This window comes from Pan paniscus, chromosome 1 (genome assembly GCF_029289425.2).
Source record: "Pan paniscus chromosome 1, NHGRI_mPanPan1-v2.0_pri, whole genome shotgun sequence".
NCBI lineage: Eukaryota > Metazoa > Chordata > Mammalia > Primates > Hominidae > Pan > Pan paniscus.
The window spans coordinates 216,697,758-216,709,930 of NC_073249.2; the positions used below are offsets into that span (position 1 = coordinate 216,697,758).

The 12,173-nt window shown below is 57.2% G+C and overlaps 1 protein-coding gene across 1 annotated transcript in view; it reads right to left on the reverse strand.

Moving 5' to 3' along the window:
- DISP3 (dispatched RND transporter family member 3) overlaps positions 1-12,173 on the reverse strand; it is a 56,365-nt gene that overhangs the window by 9,163 nt on the left and 35,029 nt on the right. Inside the window, exons 4-13 of the mRNA XM_003822081.5 lie at positions 11,989-12,125; positions 11,008-11,142; positions 10,350-10,510; positions 8,909-9,048; positions 7,007-7,155; positions 6,630-6,791; positions 5,662-5,823; positions 3,856-3,969; positions 2,597-2,733; positions 1,066-1,250 (exon numbers count right to left, since the gene is read on the reverse strand). Coding sequence (XP_003822129.2) covers positions 1,066-1,250; positions 2,597-2,733; positions 3,856-3,969; positions 5,662-5,823; positions 6,630-6,791; positions 7,007-7,155; positions 8,909-9,048; positions 10,350-10,510; positions 11,008-11,142; positions 11,989-12,125 — 1,482 coding nt within the window. The remainder of the gene's footprint in view (positions 1-1,065; positions 1,251-2,596; positions 2,734-3,855; positions 3,970-5,661; positions 5,824-6,629; positions 6,792-7,006; positions 7,156-8,908; positions 9,049-10,349; positions 10,511-11,007; positions 11,143-11,988; positions 12,126-12,173) is intronic.

The following is a 12,173-nucleotide window of genomic DNA, read 5'->3' on the forward strand; positions in this document are numbered from 1 at the left end:
GATGTATGGAGAGAGGCTGGATGTGGCACTTGGAGAGGGACAGCCTCTCCCAAGAGATGACTTTTGGACAGGGACTTGAATCTTGAGAAGTTGTCTCGCACTTGAGGACCTGGGGAAAGCATTCTAGGCACAGAGAGCAGTAAATGCAAAGGGCCTGAGATGGAAAGGGGCCTGGTATGCCAGAGGGACAGCCAGGTGGCCACTGCAACCCCTGAGGAGCTATCAAGGTGGGGAGCAGCTCCCGGGCCCGTCTCTTTGCCAATGTTCTCCACTCCCCAGCCCTGGGCAGAGACCCATCTGAGCAGGTAGGTGGAAATGGACAGCAGTTTCTTTTTCTCTTTTTTTTTTTTTTTTTTTGAGACGGAGTCTCGCTCTGTTGCCCAGGCTGGAGTGCAGAGGCGCGATCTCGGCTCACTGCAACCTCTGCCTCTGGGTTCAAGTGATTCTCCTGCCTCAGCCTCCTGAGTAGCTGGGACTACAGGTGCATGCCACCATGCCCGGCTAATTTTTTGTATTTTTAGTAGAGAAGGAGTTTCACCGTGTTAGCCAGGATGGTCTCTATCAGCTGACCTCGTGATCCGCCCACCTCGGCCTCCCAAGGTGGGATTAGAGGCATGAGCCACCGCACCTGGCCAGCAGTTTCTTAAAGGAGTCTGCTGGCATCCCTCAGGGCTGGGTGCAGTGGCTCACGCTTGTAATCCCAGCACTTTGGGAGGCCAAGGCAGGTGAATCACCTGAGCTCAGGAGTTTAAGACCAGCCTGGCCAACATGGCAAAACCCCATCTCTACTAAAAATACAAAAATTAAGCAGGTACCAGTGGTGGTGCATGCCTGTAATCCCAGCTACTCAGGAGGATGAGGCAGGAGAATCACTTGAACCTGGGAGGCAGAGGTTACAGTGAGCCAAGATTGTGCCACTGCACTCCAGCCCGGGCAACAGAGTAAGAAAAAAAAAAGTGAGGGGGCCTGCTGGCATCCCTCATGTGAAAAGAGAGAGAAAAGAGAGAAAAGGGCAAAGAAGCAGCCGGGCTGATGGGCACCGGCTTGTCTGCCAGGCTCTGTTACCGGGTGTGCTGCTGCTCCTTGGTGGCCACGTAGAAGCTGAAGTCAAACTTCCAGCCCCGCTTGGCATCACAGGCCAAGGTCGTCAGCATCCACTTGCGGGAGGGGCTCGCCGCCTGGAGCAGCCCTACTGTAGACATACAAGCGGTCAGCTTCTTGGTGAAGTTACCAAAAGGCGCTCTATACACCTAAGCAGTGGGTTGACAGAGACAAGACACATGACTCGGGGGGGCTGCCTCAGCCTGGGCCAGCCTCAGGCTCCGTCCCCTCCCTCCTCGGCATAGTTCACCCTGTCCCAGTCCTCGGAGTTGGGGACAGAGCCCTGGGCAGAGGCTTGGGAGGCCTGGGTTTGAGTTCAGCACTTGGGCAAATCCCTTCCTCCCTCTCTGAGCCTTGTTTCTTCCTTCAACAATCATTCACTGAGTGTCTGTCCCATGCCAGGCAGTGTGCCAAGCTCTGAGGGGCACGGTCCCTGACCTCTTGGAGCTGGCAATGATGATGGCTTCCGAGAATAAGGAAGATAAGACAGGATAAATGGCAGGGAGAGGAGGGCAAGGCGAGAACGGCGCCGGGGCAGGGCTCTGTGGGGACCAACAGGCGTGTCGAGACCTGAACGAGCACCAAGGAGTCAGCCACGCACGAAGCTGAAGGAAAAGCTTTTCAGGCAGTGGGAACTGCACGTGCAGAGGCTTAGAGGCAGGAAAAGCCTCAGAGACCTCATCTTCCAAATGGAAATATAAATCCTGAACAAATGAATTGGCGCGTCTCCCTGTCACCATGGAGGGTGCGTACCACGTTAAAGAAACACAAATGAGCCTGGGCTACACAGAGAGACCCTGTCTCTACAAAAAATAAAAGATAAAATTAGCTGGCGTGGTGGTGTGTGCCTGTGGTCACAGCTACTCAGGAGGCTGAAGAGAGAGGATCGCTTGAGCCCAGGAGGTCGAGGCTGCAATGAGCTATGATCATGCCACTGCACTCCAGCCTGGGTGACGGAGCAAGCCCCTGTCCTCCCCCCACCCCCCAAAAAAAGAAAAAGAAAAGAAACACAAATGACTCCCATGAAGGGGAAAACTCAAGTCTGGGCTCGGGGACTCCTTTCTGCAGCGCTGGAGCAGCTACCAAGGACAGCAAGATTCCTGGCCGCCACTGCCTGAGGAGGGACTGCACCCAGGCGTTCTGCACGGCACAGGCCTCACCTCACACCCCTCCAACAATGCTGGCTGGTGCTTGTTGCATCCCCATGTCACAGATGAGGAAACTGAGGCTCAGAGAGTAAGTAATCTGCCCAAAGACACACAGTTAATAAATGGCAGAGCCAGGATTTGAATCCAGGCCTGGCTGACTCAGAAGCCCACGCTGCTACCACTCGGCAGGTCCCTGTCACAGACATGGCTGGTTTAGGGGAGGGGGGTCTTCATCCTCAAAGCTGCTTCTCCCTCCCTATGTGGCCAGGGCTGCCCACCAGTGTGGCCCTGAGAGCCCCCCACCACCCACAGTGGTGGCGGCTCACTTCACGACAGCCCAGGCTCACCTGGAAGGACGGCACCTCTCCATCCCCGGGCAACACAGCCTGCCAAGGAGCAGGCAGGCTGGCATTGAAGGAGAGCCTATAGACAGCGGGGTGGCCTTGACTCTTCACTTTAGAGATGTACACGGTGCCTGGGAAATCTACGGACAAATAAGGGATGAAAGAGGGGTGGACTTGACCTCGACTGGCTTCTCCTGACCGTGGAGCAGCCCACCCTCAGCTCTGTCGACTAACGAGCTCAGTCCTGGCCTTGGGCTCATCTCAAAATGCTGGCTGTGCCCCTCTCTACTGGACCAGGTCCATGGCAATAATAGTGGGGGAGGTGGTGGGCACAGGATGGGGTGGCAGGGATGGTGGGGGAGGTGGTGAGGGAGATAGTGGGCACAGAGATGGGGTGGCAGGGATGGTGGGGGAGATAGCGGGCATGGGGATGGGGTGGCAGAGATGGTGGGGGAGATAGGCACAGGGATGGGGTGGCAGAGATGGTGGGGGAGATAGTGGGCACAGGGATGGGGTGGCAGGGATGATGGGGGAGATGGTAGGCACAGGGATGGGGTGGCAGGGATGGTGGGGTATCGATAGTAGGCACAGGGATGGGGTGGCAGGGATGGTGGGGGAGGTGGTAGTCACTGGGATGGGGTGGCAGGGATGGTGGGCACAGGGATGGGGTAGGAGGGATGGTGGGGGAGGTCGTGGGCACTGGATGGGGTGGTAGGGATGGTGGGGGAGGTGGTCGTCACTGGGATGGGGTGGCCTAGATAGCGGAGGTGACAGTGATGGAGGACATCCTGCTGAAAATGTGCTAGTGTTGGCACAGGGCTGGTGCTGGGAGTGACAGTAGTAGGATAGAGGTGGCAACAGTGCCGTAGGGTGACAGGGACAGACACAGCTGCCTGATGGGGCATTCATTCCCCCAGTACACTTGACCCAGCACCCACCTCTGAGGGAGACTCCAGCAGGGACAAGCCAGTGTTCAGGGCCCAGGATGCCCACCTCTGCCCCTGGACACTCAGGGTGGCTTTGGTGCACAGGGAGGCTCTGGGGGCACCACAGACCAGGGTGTCGCGGGAGCCTACTGTCCTGGCGGGATGGGAGGTGAGGGCCCCAAATTCACCCCCCATCCCCAGCTCCTCTGCAGTGACCAGGAACACACACTCTCCTTCTTGAAGGAGAATCCAGAAGGAATTTTATCTGCTCTCCTTACAGGGCCCTCAACCCTAGCACCAGGGAGGATTTCCCCACCCTCCACCCCCAGTGCTCACCCTGCAGGGTGGCCTCAGGCCGGCTGGCCCAGGGGACCCCTGAGCCTCGCCTCTTCTTCTCCAGGGACGTCCGGATGTTGTTCTGCAGGCTGTGGGGCTTCTCCTGGAACAGACCTGCCCCCCAGCGCCATGTCAAGGACAGCAGGACAGCAGGACATCCCGGCCTGGGCCCGATGGGCAGAGGGAAGAGGCTGGGATCTGAGACAGTCTCAGGAACTGGGGCCCAGGGACTGGAGGGGGTGGGTGTCAGGGGTCAGAAAGAAACTAGAAAGAACTTTTAAAAAATCAAATACCAAATTTATAGGAATTTTAGGCCCAGAGAAAGGCACCATCAGCCTGCCCAGAGAAAAACACTGAAACGCTCCCTGCTCGCCCTCTCTGTGCCACTCTGCCCCCTGCTTGCAGTCTCTGTGCCACTCTGCCCCCTGCTTGCTGTCTTTGTGCCACTCTGCTCCCTGCTCGCCGTCTCTGTGCCACTCTGCCCCCTGCTCGCTGTCTCTGTGCCACTCTGCCCCCTGCTCCCCCTCTCTGTGCCACTCTGCCCCCTGATCACCCTCTCTGTGCCACTCTGCCCCCTGCTCGCCCTCTCTGTGCCACTCTGCCCCCTGCTTGCTGTCTCTGTGCCACTCTGCCCCCGCTCGCCCTCTCTGTGCCACTCTGCCCCCGTGCTCACCCTCTCTGTGCCACTCTGCCGCCTCTGTCGGGTGGAGATGATGCCACACTTCCCTCGGGGGTGGGACATCACATCCTCTGCATCCAATTAACAGGAGTGACTGTTAGAGTGACCCAAGGTCATCAGCTGGCAGACATGGGTGGGAGACATATATTCCTGTTTTGCCTCAAGTGTTGTGTGTTAGCCCTTTCTTTGGGTTTTTTAAATTAGAAATGAGAGAACTACAACTTCAAAGTTTTAATCCTCACAGCCATCCTGAGGCTGTTCCCATGAACCCCACCTGATGGAGTGGAAAGCAGAGGTAAAAGGACCTGCCCAGGGAGGGACTCGCAGCCCCGTTGGGTTCTGGCCTCGCCTGCCCTTTGTAAAGCCGAAGCACTCTGCTGTACTCTGAAGGGGTCCCTCCAAGAGGCAGTTCCCAGAGGAAGAGGCACAGGGAGTAGGGGCTGGGCTCTGGCTGGGTCCCGGCTAGGGTCCTGGCTGGGTCCTGGCTGGGCTCTGGCTGGGCTCTGGCTGGGGTCCTGGCTGGGCTCTGGCTGGGCTCTGGCTGGGGTCCTGGCTGGGCTCTGGCTGGGTCCTGGCTGGGCTCTGGCTGGGTCCTGGCTGGGGTCCTGGCTGGGCTCCCCTCCTCACCTGGCTAACCCCTCCTCTTCCCTCCTTTCTCCTCCCAGCCTGGCTAACCCCACCCCTTCCCTCCTTTCCCCTCCCCACCTGGTTAACCCCTCTGCTTTCCTCCTCTCCCCTCCCAGCCTGGCTAACTCCTCCCAATTCTTGTGAGTTCTGGCCTAGACGTTACTTCCTCCAGGAAGCCTTCCATGACGTGGGCCTCTAAGACACCCTATTCTTCCTCCACCAAAGCTCAGATCTACTATTACAGTGACCGGTCCCTAGAGCTGGAATGTGAACTCCCTGAGCTTGGGAAGCCTATGCCTCCCGCCCACAGTACCTCCCCAGAGCCAGCACCCAGCAGGCATCTGTTGAATGAACTGTGGGAACATGGGGGCTCAGAGGGGAGTGGGATTTGCCTGAGGTCTGGCATTGATGGGGACCCTGGATCCTGCATCTCTCAGACCAACAGTCTTTGGGACCTGGACACCTGAGCGGGCCAGGGATGGCCTGGCTAGAAGCCTCACCTGAACAGGTGATGCAGGAGATGCCCTCGGCGCTCAGGTTGTACTTGAGGTCCAGCAGCACCTGGATGTTGGTATCAGGCCGGAAGAGTAGCGGGGCCCGGCTGGCGGGGCGGAGCCGGCTGGCGAACACCAGGGATAAGATGAGGATGGAGACGAACAGCCCTGTGAGGAAAGGGCGCTATACCAGGTGGGGCTGGGCCCAGCTGGTCTATTCCCAGTGGGGCTCCAAAGTGCCGGGAGACAACTGCTCTGGTTGTTGGGGGGCGGGTGTCCTAAGGGTGAGGGGGAAGGCCCTGCATGCCAGCCCGTGGGCAAAGCTTGCTGGGGATGGTCCTACAGGGCCAGGGATCAGTTGCTTTGTGGTGTCCCCTGGGGTTTGACTATAAGCTATAATCTAATACTCCTGGACAAGAGGCGGCCACCACCTCAGAGCACCTCATAGTTTATGAAGAGCTGGTGCACTACTTGATCTCACACAACTCTGAAATACTGTCGAAGATGACAATGATAATAGCACTTGACATTCACTGAGCACTTACCGCATGCCATGCGCTGGGCTGAGGTCTTTATACATACTCTCCACTTACAGCTGCCTTCCTAGCCACCGTTCTCATCCTCAATTACAGAATAGGAACTGAGTGCTAAACGGACTGGAATAGCCAAATTCACACAGCTAGGACGCGGCCAAACTGGGACTCAGACTCAAGTGGGTCTAACTCCAGGGCCCATGCGTGGCACGCTCTGTGCTACTGCCCAGTGTGAGTGGCTGGCACACAGCAGGGGCCAATGAGCAACAGCCGCCATGACCAGCTTCATTCTGCACAGGAAGGAGGGGGGGTCAGAGAGGGAGAGACCCCAGCCCAGGCCTCTGAAGCTGGGGCATCTGCGAGAGGGGGTGGGCTCCCAGTTCCTGTGTGTTTCGGGGGTGGAGCTGTGAGACAGGGGGCAGGGCCAGAGGGCCCACTTACCCACGATCACCCAGCGGCTCTTGACGGCTGACCACAGGACCCAGTGGTGCAGCAGCTCCTGCAGCTGCACAATGAGGTGGCCACGGCTGCCCGTGTTGGAGGCTGGCTGCAGACCCTCGGGGGACACAGACACCAGGGACACATCTCCCAGCTCCAGTGACACTGCCAGGGCAGAGCGGTGGCCCGTCAGAGCCTGAGTCAAAGCCCACTGTGGTCCATGCTCGCTTCCAGGGAAGCCCAGATGCCTGGTGAGGAAGCCTGCAGGCCATCTTGTCCAGCCCCCAGCCTCAGGACCAACTTGTCAAGTGTTACTCCCCTGGCAGAGGCAGCGCTGGGTCTCACTGGGGTCAGTAGGGCAGGCCTGTGCCAGCTCTCACCTGGCTCTTCCTCGACCTCCAGCAAGGGGATGTCATCATCCAGGTAGGGTATGGGGCCCTGGGTGGGGCTGCCTCCAACCTGCTCGGGAGCAGCAAACACGTCTCCGGGGAAGTGCAGGGAGCTCTTCCGGCTGCAATTCTGGTGGCAGCTGTGTATAGAGTAGGGGACAGGGGTGAACGAGAGGGTCCTGGGTACCCAGGGAGGGTGGGGCAGGGCCCTGAGGATCAGGTGAACCCAGGTATCACAGTGCTGCTGACATCACACAAAGGATGAGCACCCCAGACTTCTGGGAGCTGGTCACCTGGTTTCTTTCTAGTACCATCTACCCCAGGGCCCTCAGGTGCCAGTCTTCCTCCAGAGAGACAAATGGTGACAGCAAACATTACCCAGGAAGAGGGGATGACAACACATAGTGGCCCGGGCACTAAGGTGGTCAAATCAGGGGACTCATTCCTCTGCTGCTGTGTGGCCCAGGGGCTCTGCCACCAACTTAATACTCAGGGGAGCCAGGAGGAGGGAACAGGGCTGGGCTGAGGGTGTAGCTGCGTGGCCGAGGTCTCAGCTGGAGTGAACACATGAGAGACACAGCCCACCCTAGGGACTGGGCACCAGAATAATCCTCACGGCTGATACGAGCGCTGTGTGTGTGGCTAATACCACTGCCACGTGCCAGCAGTGAGCTGGGAGCCCTGCGTGGATTATCTCACTTAATCCTCATGGGACTCACACACAGATGAACCCAGGTATCACAGTGCTGCTGACATCACAACCATTTCACAGAAAAGGAAACTGAGATGCAGAGGTGAAGTCACCTGTCCAGGGTTTCACGGCTGCCGAGGGAGGAGGCTGGGCTTGAAGCCCACAGCTGACTGACTGGGAAGACGACTGTGCCCAATAGGACCACTGGGGAGACAGCCCCAGGTGGCAGCGGCAGACGTGGGGCTTATTTTGCATCTCTGTAGAGATCAGAAAAGGCGCCCTTTCCCCATGACGCTGCTTCTATATCATGAAACTGTCACGGAAAACAGTCAAATCTGAGCGCCCATGGTACACAGAGCAGTGCCTCCGCCAGGGCACCTGTGTGCAGTGCCAACCTGCACCACCACAGCGGGGTCCTGAAGGGTGAAGATGTGAGTGGGGAGAGCTGAGGAGTCCATCTCAGGCCCAAGTCTAAGTTCCTCGCTGGGCCCTTCTCTCCCTCCAGCCCCTCTGGGGCTCACCATGGGCAAGTGGACATTGTCATGGGTCCCTGAACACGACTGACCAAGGCCTTTATCACAATGAGTGGGCCCTGTTCCAAGCCCAGAGACCCTCCATCCTCCCAACCCCAGGCAGCCACCCAGGCCTGATTCAACTCCACCACCATCCACCTCCATCTTCCCAACCACCAGGCCCACAAGGTCTTTCCCCCTAAACCTCCAGCAGCAACTCTGAACTGACCCGTTCAACTCTGCGCACGTCTCACTACATCTAAAGATGAGAACCTGAGGACACTTAACATGGTGGCTAAGAGCGTGGGATCTGGAGGCAGAGTTCTTGGGTTTAAATCCAGGCTCTACTGCCTACTAAATAGGTGACCTTGAAAAAGCTGCCCAACCTCCCTGAGTCATTGTTTTCTATCTGTAAAATGGGCACAGCAAGAGAACCCAGCTCCCAGGGTTCTTTGGGAAGTGAATGGTGATGTCATAAGATCTTGGACAAAAGTGCTTTGCTCACTTCCTGGTGACACTGGTGATCCCAAATTGCAGTTATTGGATGGAAGCATCTTCTCCTTCCCTGTTCCCTGCCTAGCAAAGGACTGGGCATACAGAAGGCTTTTGGAAGAGAGGTTGCTGCACTGAGTGGCTCACAGAGGCCTGTTGTGGATACCCTGCTGTGGGTGGAGGCCCCGCCCGACTTACCTGGTCTGGCAGGAGTTCTCCAGCGGTGCCAGGTAGAGGCTCCAGAGGCCCAGGGCTGCAGGCATGGTGACAAGCACGGCCAGCCAGCAGCAGGACACGATGAGAGACATGAACAGGCCAAAGTCGTGGACGGCTGGGATCTGGTGATGGAAAGGAAGAGAGGGATGTGGGACTGGTTGGACCTGCAGTCAGGGGGCCTGGGTGCCCCCTGCAGCCAGAGACACTCAGGACCCCAGATCTGACCCAGGTTGAGGCAGTAGGAGGAGGCCCAGGCTGCCAGAATGCCAGCCACCAGCCTCACAGGACACCAGGAGCCAAGGGCTGGTGTCAGGGGACACAGCAGCACGGGAAGGGTTCCCACCTCAAGTGGAGGCTCTTGTCTATCTGCAGTCCACTGCCCAGAACAGTGCCTGGCACAGAGGCAGTGGTCAGTAGCTGTCATTACGCGAATGAATGGGGGACAGAGGAAGACACATCCCGTTAGACCAAGCCATGTGCTAGTGAGGGGGAGGGAGAGAATGCTGCCACATGATGGAGGCAGGGACCCTGGGGACTAGGAGCAATGGGTGTGTTCCAGAAGTATGACAGGGACCACACAGGGAGGTGCTAGTTGGAAGGAAGCTGTAACCACCAACAGAGCAGCCTGCACTCTGTAAAACACTTTCACAATCATCCTCGCATCTCAGTCCCTGGATAATCCACAAATGACGAAAGCGAGGCTCAGAGAGGTCACACAGCCTGCCCAAGGTCACACAGCAGAAGCTGAACCCAGCTCTGCCTACCTTCTAGAAGTGATTCTCTAGAAGGACCTGGATAATCCTAAAGCATCTACTGGTTTCCAGAGGGGCTACTCAGCCCAGGTCGTAAAGTTTCTCAAAGACTTGGGCCAATTCACTGTCTTTCTGTACCAAGGACCCAGCCTGGGCTCAATGCCTTCTCCTAAGCCCCACTCAGAGGCAGCAAGAGGAAGTCAGCACAAGGGAGGAAAATGCAGCCAGAAGCAGGCAGAAGGGGAATCGCTATGGACTTGGTCAGGCTTCTCACTTATCTGCTGTGTGATCCTGAGGAAGTCACTTTACCTCTCAGGGGCCAAGTTTCTTTTTTGGAAAATAGGATGGTAATTGTACCTTTGTCAATTACCATGGTAATGAAGATTAAACGAGAAAGAGCTTTGGAAACTGCCAAATGTCCTCCAGGGTGGAGGCTGGATTACTACTACGGAGGATCCCTAATACATGCTGTCTGGATTATTATAATATTCCCACTTGTTAAGTTTGGGTAATGGGTGATTCGTGACAAAAATGAACTCTAGAGCCAGGGCAAGTACCTTGAGGTGAAGGCTATATGGCCACTCAAGCGGTGGTGGGAAGGGCAGAGACCAGCGGCTAGGTATGCATGAGCGTGTGGGAGGCCAGGACAGGAATGGAGGACAGGTCCGCACCTGGGAGAAGACGTTAGCTGCGTAGGCGGCGGCTGTGGTCAGGGAGGTGAAGAAGGTGGCCTTGCCTGCAGTTTGGACGGTGTGGATCATGCGCAGCTGTGGGTCTTCCAGGTGGGTGGCCTGGCGGTAGGTGTTGATGAACACAAAGACATCGTCCACACCTGTGGGAGGGAGTCCCCAGCCAGGCTCAGGATTATTCTGCTGTCTCCAGGATCAGGCCCAACCTGGCCCTAGACCAAGTGTGAGTGGCCTCCTGGGAGGTCAGGCTGCAGGAGTCCTGCTTCTGAGCTTAGAGTTTGGAGAGACCCCTCTGATTGGCTCCTCCCACGGAGAGTTCAAGCCCCACCCACCACACTCCTTGGCCCCAACCTCACCCAGAGCTAGGCGCCTTCCCCCACATCCTGACCTCCTTCCCACACTTCCTGGGCCTTTCCCACTATCCTCACCTCCAACCAGCAAACCTTCCTGCTCTCTCCACTCACCCTATGCCAAGGATCCGCCCAACACCCACATTCTAACCCTGCACTCCAAGGCTCTAGGCCTCAGCGGGCGCTGTGTAGAGCCCCCAGCGAAGCCAGGCTTTGTATCCAGGGAGAAAGGGGATGGGGCAGACTTCCCATGTGAGAGGCGCACTGCCATGGCAACAGAGGCGACTCACCAATGCCCACGATCACGAAGGCGGCCACCCCATTCAGGATGCCCAAGTACTGGATACCAAAGACCACGTGGTACAGGAAGAGGGCCACCAGGCAGCTGAGACCAATGCTGGCAATCCCGAAGAAGGACAGGAACACTGGGCAGGGTAAGAGGCACCAGGGAGACGGTGGGGGGACCCTCATGGGACACAAACCCCACTAGAGTCCCTGACCTCAGCTGGGTCCTGTCTCTTCTCCCCAACCCTGGTCACCATTCACCACTCTGTCTGTTCCCAGCACAGGCACAGGGCCAATTCTCAGTTTTCCACGCCCAAAAAGGGCACCAGGCAGGAGGCCCAAGTGGCAGATTGTCCTCTTTGCAGACCTTACCTCAAGAGCCTTATGAACATTACATATTACCTGGGGGTAGGAACTGTGTCTGGATCCCTGGCACCTTACAGCATCTAGCATATAGTTTGGTGCCCAGTAAATATCTGTTGTATGAACGAATGAATGTCTTTTCCATTTTGGAAAGTATTACCATTGTCTTGTCTGCTTGGGCAGTAGAGTGTGCCTACTGTATACAGACAGGAGTAAGCAGCAGCTAGTATCCAGGGGCACACGGAGGTGAAAAAGTGATCGGGGGGCAGATGGCAGTTGACTTGGGACTCCAAAATAGGCTACAAAGTAATCCACAAAGGAATACAATACCCCAGACTCCCCAGCACAAGGCTATCAATAGGAGAAAGATGGTCAACAGGCAAAAGGTCCAGCTGTGCAGGGGCCCAGGGTAGAGGGTGTGACCCGGGCTGGTACAGCCCAACCTGCCTCCAGGCCTCAGTCTGCCTGCTTGGGGTTGGAAGATGATTTCTGTGCATATCCCTGTGTCCCCAGCTCTGACATACTGGGCTCAAGAGTATTGCAGCATTCTTGAGAAGGCAGGCTCTGGGCAGACAGGAGCACCCTGGGAGGGGAGGAGGTGGCTGGCTTGAGAGAAGCCCTACCTGAGCAGGAGGTGAGGACGTAGACCAGGGCAGCAATGCAGCTGCTGCTGATGAAGGCCAGGAGCATGTCGTTGTTGAACGTCCTGCGCACTTCATAGTCAAACAGGTCTGTCCCCCCATAGAGAACCTGGACTTTGCTGGGGGAAGGGAGGATGTGGAGAAAAGAATGACAGGAAGAGGATTAG